Here is a 13,262-nt window from a genome sequence, read left to right on the forward strand (position 1 = left end):
GAACAATTTGTGTGGGGGTGGGGAAGATGGGAGGGAAGGCTGAGAGCCATTGAACCAAACTGTAAACCCTATCCCAGCAGCACCTCCAGCACTCCTAGTTCCAGCATGTATGTAGACAGATAAAAAGTGAACTATTTATCTTTTAATCTGAGCACTCTATGCACTTGCAGTCTTAAGGTTAGTTCAAAGTACTGCATTTGTCTGTGCCATTTATGACTGCAGCAGAGATCTTTGCCTGTGCTTTGTGGTGCAAAACTTTAAGTTAATGATTACAGGAATAATCCATTTAATTTTTGAAGTAATCATACGTTGTACATCTATAGCACCTTCCATCTGAGAATCTCACTGAGATTCACAAACATTTTAAAAGTCTCACAAGATACTTAACTATGGATCAAAAAAGTAACATAAAAACATGTTGGTATTATTAACCAGTTGAGTCACAGAGAGACTAAGGCCTACATTTTATGATGTTTAGGGTGACCAGATGTCCAGATTTTATAGGGACACTCCTGATATTTGAGGCTTTTTTCTTCTATAGAAGCCTATTAACCCCCCCCCATCCTGATTTTTCACACTTGCAGTCTGGTCACCCTAGAAGTGTTCATTAAATTTGGGCACCCAACATTAATGGACATTTTGAAAATGCTGATTTTCACATATAAGAGAGTGGTGACTAGGGAAGCTGCTGTTTTCCGTGTTCGTCCATGACCTTTTATGCTTCACTGAGTCCCTTGCAAGCTGCTATGTTCTTTCAGCCTGCAATGTATTTTACTGTATTCTATTGGATAGCAGATTTGATTCAGAATTATTTAAACAAACCCTCAAAATCCAAGGACCTGTCTGCTCTGTGTGGATTAAAAATCCCATAGCACTAAATCCCAGTTTATCTGGCCAAAATTTCCACTGCCCATAATCACTCAGTTGGTTGTTGCCCTCCACCCTAGAACTGGCTGCATTTCAGTGGTGCAGTTTCAGTGTTGCTACTTTTGCAATTGTATTATGAGCCCTGTGATATCTGGTGTTTTTCTTAAAGTCACAACTTCTGGATTAACATGATTGCATGAGATTTTCAGCTTTCATTAAAAACCCTAGTAAGTTTCTGGCCTTCATGGTTGCAGAGAAGTCTGAAAATGTGACCTGAGGAGTTTTCAGCCTCAGAAGATAAATATGAAGCTCTCCAAATTATTAATTTTAAAAATCTTATGATTTTTACAGCAATCTGATGATTTGGGGGGCACAATTCATGACTTTTGAGTGGTTAGGTTTGGCAACACTGTATGTAATTTATAAAGTGCCTTAGGATTCTTTGGGAATGGATACCATCATATAAATGTAAAATATTTTTAAAATGTTCACATTGCTATTATTGCTGTTATTATTACAGTAACATGTTGTTATTATTACGTTAACATGTATAGGTTCCCTCTGAGATTGGGGCCCCACTGTGCTATGGGCTGTACAAACACATAGAGAATGTCCCTGCCTCAAAGAGTTTAGATCAGAATCTAAATTGACAAAAGAGAGAGGAAACAGAAGTGAAGTCACTTTTCAAAATTCACATAATAAGTGAGAGGCAGAGTCAATTAGAACTCAGTTCCCTGACTCCCTCTCTATGTAAATTACTACAGCACACTGCCTCACTACAATATATTTTCCACTGCAAACCCAGTTGTGTTCAGTAGTTCACACAGCTGGGGAACCAGGAGAGATTACTTCCATATCAAATGAGGGGTGAGATGAAAACATAAACCATACCAAACTATACCATTTTTTTCACTGGACTGTAACTAGGAAACTAATCTAACTTTATAATCAGTCCATACATAGAAAAATCATATTTATGCTTTTGAAATAAATGATGATGCTTCTGGATTTGATGGCTGAGCTGATGGCCACTACAATCCTACCATCCACAGAGTTGGCACGTTACATACAATGGCCACCTTAAGGGCTTGATTCAATGTAATCAGCGGTCAGAGGAAAAAGCACTAAAAGGCACAAAGGTTTTAAGAGAAGGAGAGATGTGATAGATGAGACAGCACAATGTAGGGCTTATCTACATGGTGGGGGCAATGCACTCTACAGGGGTGTGATTTCTTAAGCACTAATGAGTTACACATTAATTGATCTGTGCAGACCCTGCTGATGCACACAAAAAGTTCCCTAGTGCACTTTTCCATACTATGGAACCTTCAGTACACACTAGCAGGGTCTACACAGATCAATTCATGCACAACACGTTAGTGCATTTTAGAAACCACTGTCCTGTACAGTGCATTACCCTACCATGTGGACAAACGCTCAACATGACCCCCAACTGTGGAAGAGTGGATGCTAATGAGATTTGTGGGGGCTTTGAAAACCTAAAGGATAACTGGACTGAGAGACTGATTAGAAGCAACAAAATTAGTTTGAGCCCAAGCCCTAAAATTTGGGAATCTTGAATTGCCCCTGGAGTCTTTGGATCTTAGGTTTTGCTTTGGGTTCATCTCTATTAAAGAAGATAAAAGACAAGACAATGGAGTAGTGTTGGCAGTGTTCTGGGCTCAGTGGATTCAGGGAGACCATATGTGAGGGAATCATAATATCTGAGAAATAGTTAATACGTGAACAAAGATTCTAGCAGGAGAAGTCACGCTCAGGATTTTGGCTGCATTCTTCAGTAAGCTGCTATTGCACAAACCACTTTAATACCTAATAATTAGTCATGTAAACTGTCTGGGTGGGGAAACTTCATAGATCAGGGTGTGGGATGGGAGTACAATTAAGTTTCATAATACAGAACCTTATTCTATGATCTTCTGAACACCCATATCAACTGCCACTTAACGGAGTATGAATTGGGCATGTTCAGCACCAATCAGAGGGCACTTAGCCATTGGGCCCTAAATGAAGAAATGGACCCAATCCTGTTCCCACTGAAGTAAAAGGGCATTTCTGTCTTTGATTACAATGGGAGCAGGATTAGACCTACTATTTACAATCTTTCACCTTCATTTTATTTGTTAGAAATGTATATCAGTTGCCACCACTAAAGCATTTAGGGGGCCTTACACCTTGTATTTTAAACAACAAAACATAAGCTTTTTAAGTTGAAAAGCTCTATACCAGAACCCTGTATACACTGAATGAATGGCACAATCCAAATATTACATGGATTAGCTGGTCAAGCAAAAGCTTGCTTGTTTTAAAGGGGCCCCCTAAGATAGTTTAGACTGAAAGCTGTTTTTAAAAAGTTTTACTAAAACCTCTACTATTAATACATATGTTTTCATGACCACTCCCTCCCCTTCCCATACAATTTGCTTGGATTCCCTTGCGGAGTTTAGGTCCTTCTTCAAACATTGCAACCTGCTGCTAGGGCCTGAGAGCTGGAAACTGACGCGAGCAGCCGGGGAACAGAAGCCTGCCAGGGGCCCTTGGACGCTGTGCTGAAGGTTCTCGCCTCAGTGCCTGGCACCCAGCCCGAGCTCGGATCTGGGGGAGGAGGGAAGGCAGGAAGTAAAACAATGTCAGCCCCGCCGGAAGCGCTTAGTAGTGCAGTTTGTTGCTGCTGGCCGGGCGGGGGCTGCTTTGCGTGCAACCAACTGCAGGGGCGGGGCAGCAGCCATGGGCAGGACCGTGACTGTGGCTACCTGTGCCCTCAACCAGTGGGCTCTAGATTTTGATGGCAATTTGGCACGGATTTTAAAAAGCAAGTGGGGGCAGGTTAGGGGCAAGGCTTCAGCCGTCACCTAGCGCGGAAGCGGTGACGACTCGGGGGAGGGAGATTTCTCTCAACATCTTGGGACTGCAGCTGCAGTGGGGGAGCGGGGGGGGGGGGGGTGACTAGAGAACTGAGTCCCAGGCAGGCGGTCCATGAACTCCTGAGCCACACTGGTTTCTAGCTAAACTCAGCGCAGGGGGTGATGTTGTTGCCCTGATTGAATTAAAATGGGATTTTTTGTTTTTGAGCCAGAGTGGGTCAGCTGACAGGACAGTTTTAGGCTTTCCAGGTCCCCAGTGTAGCTCCCTGTGTCTCTTCCCTGCCATGGGAAAGTGATACCAGGAGCTACTCTGGGGACCTGGAAAGCCTAAGTTTGTCCTGCCAGCTGACCCACTCTGTATGAAAGGAAGGGAAAAGGAAGAATGGGAAGAAAGGAGGGAGGTGCTGCTTGGAAGGAGAAGAGTGAAGATTAAGGCCCAATCCCTTCCTGACCAGAGCAGAAAGGACCCTTTCTGAGCAGCTCAGAAATTGCCTCTATGATGCCCTCCTTTGTGGCAGGGCACAGAGAGGCAGCTGAAGCTCTCAGTGGTCAAGCCAGCATCAGTGTTTGCGCAGTAGATTTTTAGCCCCTCTTTTCCAGGAGGTGATCTGTTGTGCAAGGCCTGTTTTCTGGTTCTTGCACCTGTGGAACTCTCGCAGTATGTTATACTTGTGTGGAGGAGCTGCTGCAGCCTCAAGTGTGTAGCAAGCACTGCACCGAACCACTGCTTTAGTTTGTACAGCCCCTTCTGACCCATTTCCTTATATATTAGCTTCCCTCTGTCATGATAAGGCTCTAATGGCTAAGGCTCACAGTTAGGTATGTAAATGAAGAGGTTATTGCTAAGCACTTTGGAAAATCTGGCCATTTTGTTAAGGTGCTAAATGGAAACTGAGCTCTTCTGAAAAATCTGCCTCTAAATAAACTTGAGACAAAAAGGATAGTGACACTTCAAATGAACTAAAAGATTACAGATGACACTGTTATATGGATGGAGACCATTAAAAGAAACCTGGGACTATATGTCCAATGCTGGGATCCTCTCTGCACACTAACAGGTTAGATTACCATTTAATGTTTTCTGTCTTTTATCTCTTCCCCCCCCCCCCCTTGCCATTTTATAGGTATTGAAATAGCAAAATACAAAGGAGCAAGATACAGACTTGGACCAGAGCTTGAAATTTGGTGAGACCATCTTAATTACTGTATATTTGGTATCTTTTCAAGGGGGAGAAGTATATATTGCTCATCAACAGAATAACTAACAATAACAACGAATGGTCAAGAACAAATTGTAATGCAGAATACTCTGTGTAATAGTATGCAAATTGCAGTTTAAACCCCAGGATTGGCTATATGAGCAAAAATGTGTTAATGGTAGCGAAGGGTGCAGGATTGAGTTCTTTGTTTTACAACTTCCAGTGGCATCAATTATTAAGTTTATTGTAATGAAAATTCCAGATGGTAAATATAATGTTCAATTCTGTCCTTTAAACCATGTTATTTTTTGTGAAAAAGAATACTTCAACAACAATACTGTAGAATTTTAAATGCTGTCAATGTAAATGATAAACTATATAGTTTCTTTGTGTTCTGTGCCCATATGTTTGGGAGGTTGTTTTTATCTTAAGTGGTTGTGGCTTCTTGTGTCTAATTCTGATCTCATCTGAATTTTTTGGCTCGTATCTTTTTCTACACAGTGGCTATGGCTGTTCAGATCACTATTATGAGTCCGATACACTCTTACATTCATTTGAAGTTCTGGCAAAGCTTTTGGAATCTCCTGCCACTCAAGACATCATCTGTGACGTGGGAATGTAAGTGTTGTGTAATTATTACGGAGGGGTAGCTGCCTTGGAAAAAGATGACCTGGCTGTCTGAGCAGACACTACTGGATAGCAAGGACTCTAAAGCAGATGTGGGCAAACAACGGCCCGCGGGCCACATCCAGCCCACAGGACTGTCCTGCCTGGCCCCTGAGCTACTGGCCGGGGAGCCTAGTTCCCGGCCCCTTCCCCGCTGTCCCCCCTCCCTGGCAGCCACGTCTCCATGTGTAGGGTGACCAGATCAGAGGAAGAAAATATCTGGACACTGGGGGGAAGGGGAAAAAAAAATGCCGAGTGCTGCTGGCGGAGCAAAAAAAAAAAAAAAAACCCGCCGGCGGAGCGAAATATCAGGACAAATTGCATCCCGACCAGAGAGCAGTCGGGACGCGGGACAAACAGCTAAAAATCGGAACAGTCCCGATTTTATCGGGATGTCTGGTCACCCTAGCCGCGTGGGCCATGCTCTGGCCCACCGCTCCCGTTGGGCAGCGCAGCTGGCTCTGGCCAGGTGTCATGGCTGCGAGCTCCTGGTAAGGGGGCAGGGAGCGGGGGGTTGGGTAAGGGTCCTGGGGGGGCAGTCAGAGAGGAGGGGGCGGTTGGATGGGGTTGAGGTTCTGGTGGGGTGGTCAGGGGATGGGGAACAGGGAGAGTTGGGAGTGGGAGTCCCGGGGGGCCTGTCAGGGGGCGGGGATGTGGATAGGGGTCAGGAGGGCAGTCGGGACAGGGAGCAGGGCGGGTTGGATAAGGGGGTAGGATCCCGGGGAGCAGTTGGGGCGGTGGGTCCCGGGAGAGGGTGGTCCGGGGATGAGGAGCAGAGGGTGATTGGATAGGGGGTGGGGTCCTGGAGGGGCTGTCAGGGGGCAGGGGTGTGGTTAGGGGTTGGGGCAGTCAGGGGACAGGAAGGTTGGATGGGGGCAGGGGTGCCAGGAGGAGGTGGTCAGGGGACAAGGAGCAGGGGGGTTGGATGGGTTGGAGGTTTTGAGGGGGGCAGTCAGGAGGCGGGAAGTGGGAGGGGGCAGATAGGGGGTTGGGGCCAGACTATTTGGGGAGGCACAGCCTTCTCTACCCAGTCCTCCATACAGTTGCGATGTGGCCCTTCGGCCAAAAGGTTTGCCCACCCCTGCTTTAGAGCTACAGTGGCCCAGCTGTAGCATTGCAGCTGCGTTGCTGAGCACTGTAGCATAGACAGTACAGCAACAGAAAGGGTTTTTCCGTTGCTTTAGTAAATCCATCCCATCAAGAGGTGGTAGCTTGGTCGATGGAAGGGTATACAGTGCAGGTTAGGTTGACCTAACTACATTGAATGGGAGGTGAAATTTTTCGTAGCCCTGAATGATGTAGCTAGTTGACCTTACTTGTAGGTGTAGATAGGAACATTTTTCAATAGTGCCTTAGTGACTTAGACTCCTAAGCCCCACTTTGAAAAGTGATTTAGGCTTCCAAGTGCCTAAGTTGTTTTAAAAATGGGGCTTGGGCTCCTGAGTCATAAAGGCACTTTTCAAAACTTATCCTCTGTATTTAATGTTGTTGTCCAGTACCAGGAGCTTTGCTACTGTGCATGAAGTTTTTACATGGGAAGAGCTGCAGTATGAAAGTGAAAAAAGAACCATTAGAAATCTCTCTTTTTCTTCTGGATACAAACTAGGTAGTTTCACTATTTTTAAGTTTGAAAAATAAAAAGCCCAGTTTTTTCTTTTTTAAAGAGATTTGAGTGGAAGGATCACTAGGATTTAGAGCATACTCTTGGGAAAAGTCTGGGTTTTATTTCTAGGTGATCATGAACTTGTGTGATTATATGCAATTCTTTCAACCTTTCTGTACCTCAGTTTACCCATCTGTCCAGTGGGATTAATGCTTGCATATATCCCAGGAATGTTGAGGCTCTATTTATAAATATGTGTCAAGGGCTTTATGATCCTACCTAGCTATCACAGAGAAACTACCTTCATGAGTAGAAGCAACCTTACATTGACATTAGGGAAAATGTTTTCAATTATGTGCTGATCCCTAGTCAGGTTTCCTGAATTAAGTGAAGTGTTTCTGAATTGCATCCTTTAAATATATAAGGTCAGCTTTTCTACTCTGCTGACTCAGCTAGAGGTACCACACAAGTCAAATGTGGCAAAGGATGCTAAAATATATATCACATTTACAGCAGATCTCCTGTAATGTAGTAGATATTTTTAATTGGAGTGTTTTTCAATAATCAGCTTGTTTTATTAAATTAACTTAGCTTCAGGTAACACTGATTTTTTTTTTCTTCTTTGAACAGGCCTGTTATGTGCAGAAATGTTCGCTACAACTGTAGAGTCATCTTTTTAAACAAGTATGTATTTCTTATCTAGATAATACCTTTTGTAGTCACAGGTTAGGTTAACTTCTTGGTATATAGTTATCAATAGAAAACAAATCATATGGCAACACATTTATATTTAAAGGGACAACACCAGCTTCATGTCTGTTAATTTCAAAGAGATTAGCAATTTTTGTGAACTTTCTATTTACAATGACATCTTACTTTTTAATGGAAACATCAAAAATTCCCCACTGCTGCATGACAGACCCACAAAACCAAGAGAGGAAGCTGAAACAGACTATGCAAGGGAAAACAGTGAAAATGGCTATATACAAATTGCTTTCAAATATGCAAAGTAAACATACTGAAAAAATAAATAGAAACTTAGCATTTGTTAATACTCATTTGCCCTTGCTGCAGTGTAAGTACTTAAACTCCCTCTCCATATTTTTTTTTTTTTTTTTTATAAAGGAAAATTCTTCTGATCAGACCAAAGATGATACTGGCAAATGCAGGAAATTACAGGGAACTTCGATGGTTTACTCCGTGGAGCAGAGCACGGTGGGTTGTCTACAGCGTACTTCTAAGGCTGCTAAAAAGCATGGATTTGCCATTGCAGTCACAACAAAGGGATTGAAATGCCCATTCCAATGCATTATTTCTGTTGCAGGTTCAGCAGCAAGGGAAATCCATTTAAGCCACCTAATGGTAGCTTAAGGAGGGGGGAGGGATAGCTCAGTGGTTTGAGCATTGGCCTGCTAAACCCAGAGTTGTGAGTTCAATCCTTGAGGGGGGCAGTTAGGGATCTGGGGCAAAAATCAGTACTTGGTCCTGCTAGTGAAGGCCGGGGGCTGGACTCAATGACCTTTCAAGGTCCCTTCCAGTTCTAGGAGATGGGATATCTCCATTTAAAAAAAAAAATGGTATTTCATTTAGAAAGCTCTTTAAATAGGACTAAACTTATATCCCGTACTGCCATGCATGGAGGGGAGGCTCTTTGGCAGCAGACTCTCATCCTTAATGTGGCAGTGTTCTTCCCCCCATACCGCTTCCCCTGACTGCCTTCAGACCAAGCAGAAGCCTTTCCATGGAGTCTAGGGTTGGAAGGGTCCCAGCCTGTTTACGGATCTAAACCCACGTCCAGCTGGGTATCTTCTCTAGATGTTTACAGAAGATTCTACCTCAAGAATTGAGCATGGATTTCTGTCCACCTTGTGGCACGATCCACGTGTATTGATATAATGGTCCCTTCTGACCTTGAACTCTATGAAACATCAGGTTAGCATGGACTATAGCATTGAGTTAAAGCAGAACATTTATTTCTGAGAATTGCTGATTTGTATAATTTGTTTTAGGTTTGTGGAGGAATATTTTCTCCCCAGGATGATACAGGAGGTGACAGGACAGGTGCGTTTAAGGAATGTATTTTCTGATCTTGTTTTAGTATCAACTAGACATAACTGAATCAAAAAGAACTTAATGACAGTATAAAACTGTTAGGCCAAATTCGGCTGTCAGTCACAACAATGCAAATTCAATGGTTTCAGTGAAGTTTTAATTACTTGTGAGAATGAGTGAATAATTTAGCCTTATTTACTTAAATGTTAATGTTCTGCAGCAAGGCAAGGGGGTCCAAAGTTTTCCCAACAGAGGATCACATTGGCTGCTTACCAGGAGCTTGAGGATCAGACCTGAATTTCCCAAAATAGAACAGGTTTTTCTCCTTGCTTCATGCACAAGTGCAACCTGCAACAGTTGCATGTTACAGCACAAAGTGCTCCATCTTGATCTCTAAGGCCGTGGCTACACTGGCGCTGTACAGCGCTGCAACTTGTTGCGCTCGGGGTGTGAAAACGCCCCCTCCCGAGCGCAGCGCTGTAAAGCACCAGTGTAATCAGCGCCTGCAGCGCTGCACGCTCGCTCACAGCACTGCAAGCTACACCCCTCGGAGAGGTGGAGTACATACAGTGCTGCGAGAGCTCTCTCGCAGCGCTGGCGGCGCGACTACACTCGCGCTTCACAGCGCTGCCGCGGCGGCCCTGTGAATTCCCGAGTGTAGCCAAGGCCTAAGTAGACAGCTCTGATTTATGGCCACACCTTTTTGTTAAATCTGAGGGTGGCTTCTAGAACTGCATGAGCTACCCCTGTTCTCCAGAATCTTTAATTAAAAAGAGATGGGCCTGAACCAAAACCCTAGCTCCTAACACCATTGTAACTCTGGGAGAGGTAAGAATCTGATCTGGATTTTTCAGTTTGGCCCTATCTCTAAATAAAATCAGTTTGAGATTAGACAATGTGCATTGTGCTTTTGCTTTGATACTAATTTTATGTAGTTCAGTATTTTTCTTTTTTGGGGATTACTTTTTTAACTCCTATTAGACAAAGCCCCCTGTTTAAACATGCATGTCTGTGTTCTCTGTTTTCCTCAGGAAACTGTTCCTTTTGGTGATGCAGTGCTAGCAACCAAAGATACATGCCTAGGGAGTGAAATCTGTGAAGAGCTGTGGGCACCAAATAGGTAAGGCAGAGAGATGAATGAAAAATAGGATGAAACATGTTCTGAAGCTGCCAAAAGGAGAGGTGCCTCTGCAAAGCCCGTTAATGTTCCTCTATGGAAAAAATCTTTCAGAAAATGTCAGCATAACTTGGATTATCAAAACATAACAAGGAGCAAGAAATGCATGCGGGGTGTGTGGGGGAGTGTCTAAGTAAATGGGACAAAGAATTTTGTTGTCTTTATGTATTACAGTTTCAGTGTTGACAACTCTGTGTGCCCGATGGGATGACAGATGAACTTGAGAGTTTTAATTAACCAGTTCGTAAACCAGGAGTTTCATTGTACTACAGTGTCTCAAAGGATAATACATAAGGAACCAAACCTTTCCACTATGGTTTTGTGTGTCTTGTGAAGAATTAGGAAAGATACTCCCAATCACTGTTCCATATTCAGAGAACCTTACTAATTCCACACTGCAGAATTCTACCTCCCTCATTATATCACTTGCACACTCATCTACAGGTGTATTATTCACTCTTTAATTTAGGTTTTATTCATTTTTAATTATCAGCTTTATTTTTTTTAAAAACTTAATAGTGCAGGCAGTGCATAGCGAGATAGCTTAAGCTAACTCAGGACATGCAAAATTCAAGACATACTATTTAAAGGGTATTCAGCTGAGGTTCTGGAAATTTCTTTCCTCCTTATGGGGAAAGTAAATTCCAGTGCCCAAATTAAGTGCCCTTTAAATAGAGTGTCCTGAATTTCGTTGTTTTAATTTTTAAATTCCTTAGACTTTTATATAAGAGTTTTTCTGTTCTCCTGTAGAGGTTTAAAATTCTTTACAAGGGAGAAACTACCTAGGGTCCCGGTCTTTTCAGATTAGCAGGCAGGATTGGGGAACTAATTGACATGCAGGGGAAACAGTGAAACTGACTATAATACAAAATGCTGTCAGATGCATAAATTAAACAAATAGGAAAAAAAAAAAAGTAAATGTTTCTCTAAACTCTTCCAGTTCTAGTCATCCTTTGTTCCTTGTAGCTATAGAAAGTGCAAAATTTTCAATGATGTGATTGATTGTCCTTTTAATAACAGTATATTTTCAACCGATTTCCCATAAAAAATAATTAAAAATAAAAATGCAGCATGCTCATTTTCTCATCTCCATGTCATGTGACTGTAGTCGATCTATTTGTTTGTGCTGTGGGGTTTGCTGAGAAGGAGAGAGTAGAGCTACAGACCTTGGAGGAATGCTTTCATTTCCTCAATGTTAGAAATAATCTTTCTTCTCGAAGAAGGATCATCTGATCTTTTTGCTTTGCTGGGATCAATATATTCAAATATATGAACAGGTGACTTCCTTTGAATTAGAAGGATGGCATTTGATAACCTAAAGGAGGATGATGAAAGCCCCTCCTTTTCTCTGGAAACAATCCATCCATGACAAAGGAACAGAGCAATGCAGGGAAATAAATATGATGCTTTAGCAAATATTTTCATTATTTGAACTAACCAAGACATGTATTAAACTGGCAGTGGACTACTCTAGGCATGGCAAAGAGACAAAATTAGTGGCAACTAATGACAAATGACACAGAGGAAATGCCAGCTGAGTATTGTACTGTCTCTTATTTTTACAGCCCTCATATTGAAATGGGGCTTGATGGGGTAGAGATCTTCACTAATTCGTCAGGGAGTCACCATGTGCTGCGGAAAGCTCACACCCGTGTGAATGTGGTAAATTCTGCAACAGCAAAGGTAGGTCTTTTTAAAGACCAACTTATCTCTTCTTTACTTACCCCAGTTTTTCAGGGTAGTCTCCTCTACTCTGAAAGGGCATAGTTTTGCCTGCTTGTGCTAGTAATTAGGCTTGATGGCATTGGAAAGCTAAATCTGTAATCTTCTTTTCATATATATAATCTACAAAGGAGAGTCAGCAAAATCTTAAACCAGGGTGTATTTAATTCAACCAAACCCCAGGGAGGTGAGATCCAAAGAATGGGCACCTTTGATTCTTCTCTATCTTGGTTCCTTTTAAAAAAACGGAAACAAAAACAAACAAACAAAAAACTATAACAGTAAAGAGACAAAACCACCATTCAGAGTGACTAATTATTTTACTGTTGAAAGCATGAAATGTTGTATCCACTTTATGCAGAAAAAAATTGTAATCAATTGTAAACCGATATAGCTCTAAACAAAATATGCATGCATACTGTATGGTGCAAATTTAGCAGGATTGACAGCTCATTACTTGGCTATAATCCCCTCAGTGAAGGGGAGAGATTTCCTGGCATGGGCACAAGTCTCTGTGGTTCCCTTAAAGCCACAGGCTCCTTTCTGATCTTAATTAAAATGTTCATATTGACATGAGAGCTGAAGAAATATCAGTAATTATACCATTAAGAGAAAATAAAGATCTGGATTTACATTGAAACCTTGAGGCTTTTCCCTGCCACCTCAATTTATCCTTTTGCCTTCAGAGGTTTATAAGTGCAGAGGAGATTAGCAAGATGATAATTTTTTCTAAAGCAAATTATTTTTAAAAAATTAAGATGTTAGGATGTTTTGCATTTTTTATATCTAAAAAAATATATATTCAGTGATTAGGTAAAAACTGTATCTGTTTTTAATAGAGATGGGGTGGAGGGGGAACAAGCCAGTGAATGGCAAGCTAAGCCATGAAAAGTGATTAGTATGTGTATGATTGTCTCTTCATAGTAATTTAACATGCTTTGCTTGCTTAACAGTATCTGCTGTGGCCCCAAGACATCCAAATATAATTTCTTCCTCACTTTGCCAAGCTCTCTATTATAAAGAATTATTGTTATTTTTGCAACACCCGCTATCTTGAACTTTGAATTTCAGTTCTAAAGTAGAGGCCTCTACTA

At 42.2% G+C, this 13,262-nt stretch overlaps 1 protein-coding gene across 5 annotated transcripts in view; it reads left to right on the forward strand.

The window, feature by feature from the left end:
* The first annotated feature begins 3,551 nt into the window (after window positions 1-3,551).
* NADSYN1 (NAD synthetase 1) overlaps window positions 3,552-13,262 on the forward strand; it is a 28,128-nt gene continuing 18,417 nt past the window's right edge. For 2 of the 5 annotated variants that reach the window (XM_054027855.1, XM_054027857.1), the window contains exons 1-8: window positions 3,553-3,697; window positions 4,874-4,934; window positions 5,450-5,566; window positions 7,848-7,901; window positions 8,343-8,432; window positions 9,227-9,278; window positions 10,301-10,389; window positions 12,012-12,129. In XM_054027855.1, the coding sequence (XP_053883830.1) occupies window positions 3,613-3,697; window positions 4,874-4,934; window positions 5,450-5,566; window positions 7,848-7,901; window positions 8,343-8,432; window positions 9,227-9,278; window positions 10,301-10,389; window positions 12,012-12,129 (666 nt within the window). In that variant the 5' untranslated portion in view covers window positions 3,553-3,612. Of the gene's footprint in view, window positions 3,698-4,054; window positions 4,808-4,873; window positions 4,935-5,449; window positions 5,567-7,847; window positions 7,902-8,342; window positions 8,433-9,226; window positions 9,279-10,300; window positions 10,390-12,011; window positions 12,130-13,262 lie in introns of those variants that run through there. The other 3 variants (XM_054027859.1, XM_054027856.1, XM_054027858.1) reach the window with 3 other exon arrangements.

This window comes from Malaclemys terrapin, chromosome 4 (assembly GCF_027887155.1).
Source record: "Malaclemys terrapin pileata isolate rMalTer1 chromosome 4, rMalTer1.hap1, whole genome shotgun sequence".
NCBI lineage: Eukaryota > Metazoa > Chordata > Testudines > Emydidae > Malaclemys > Malaclemys terrapin.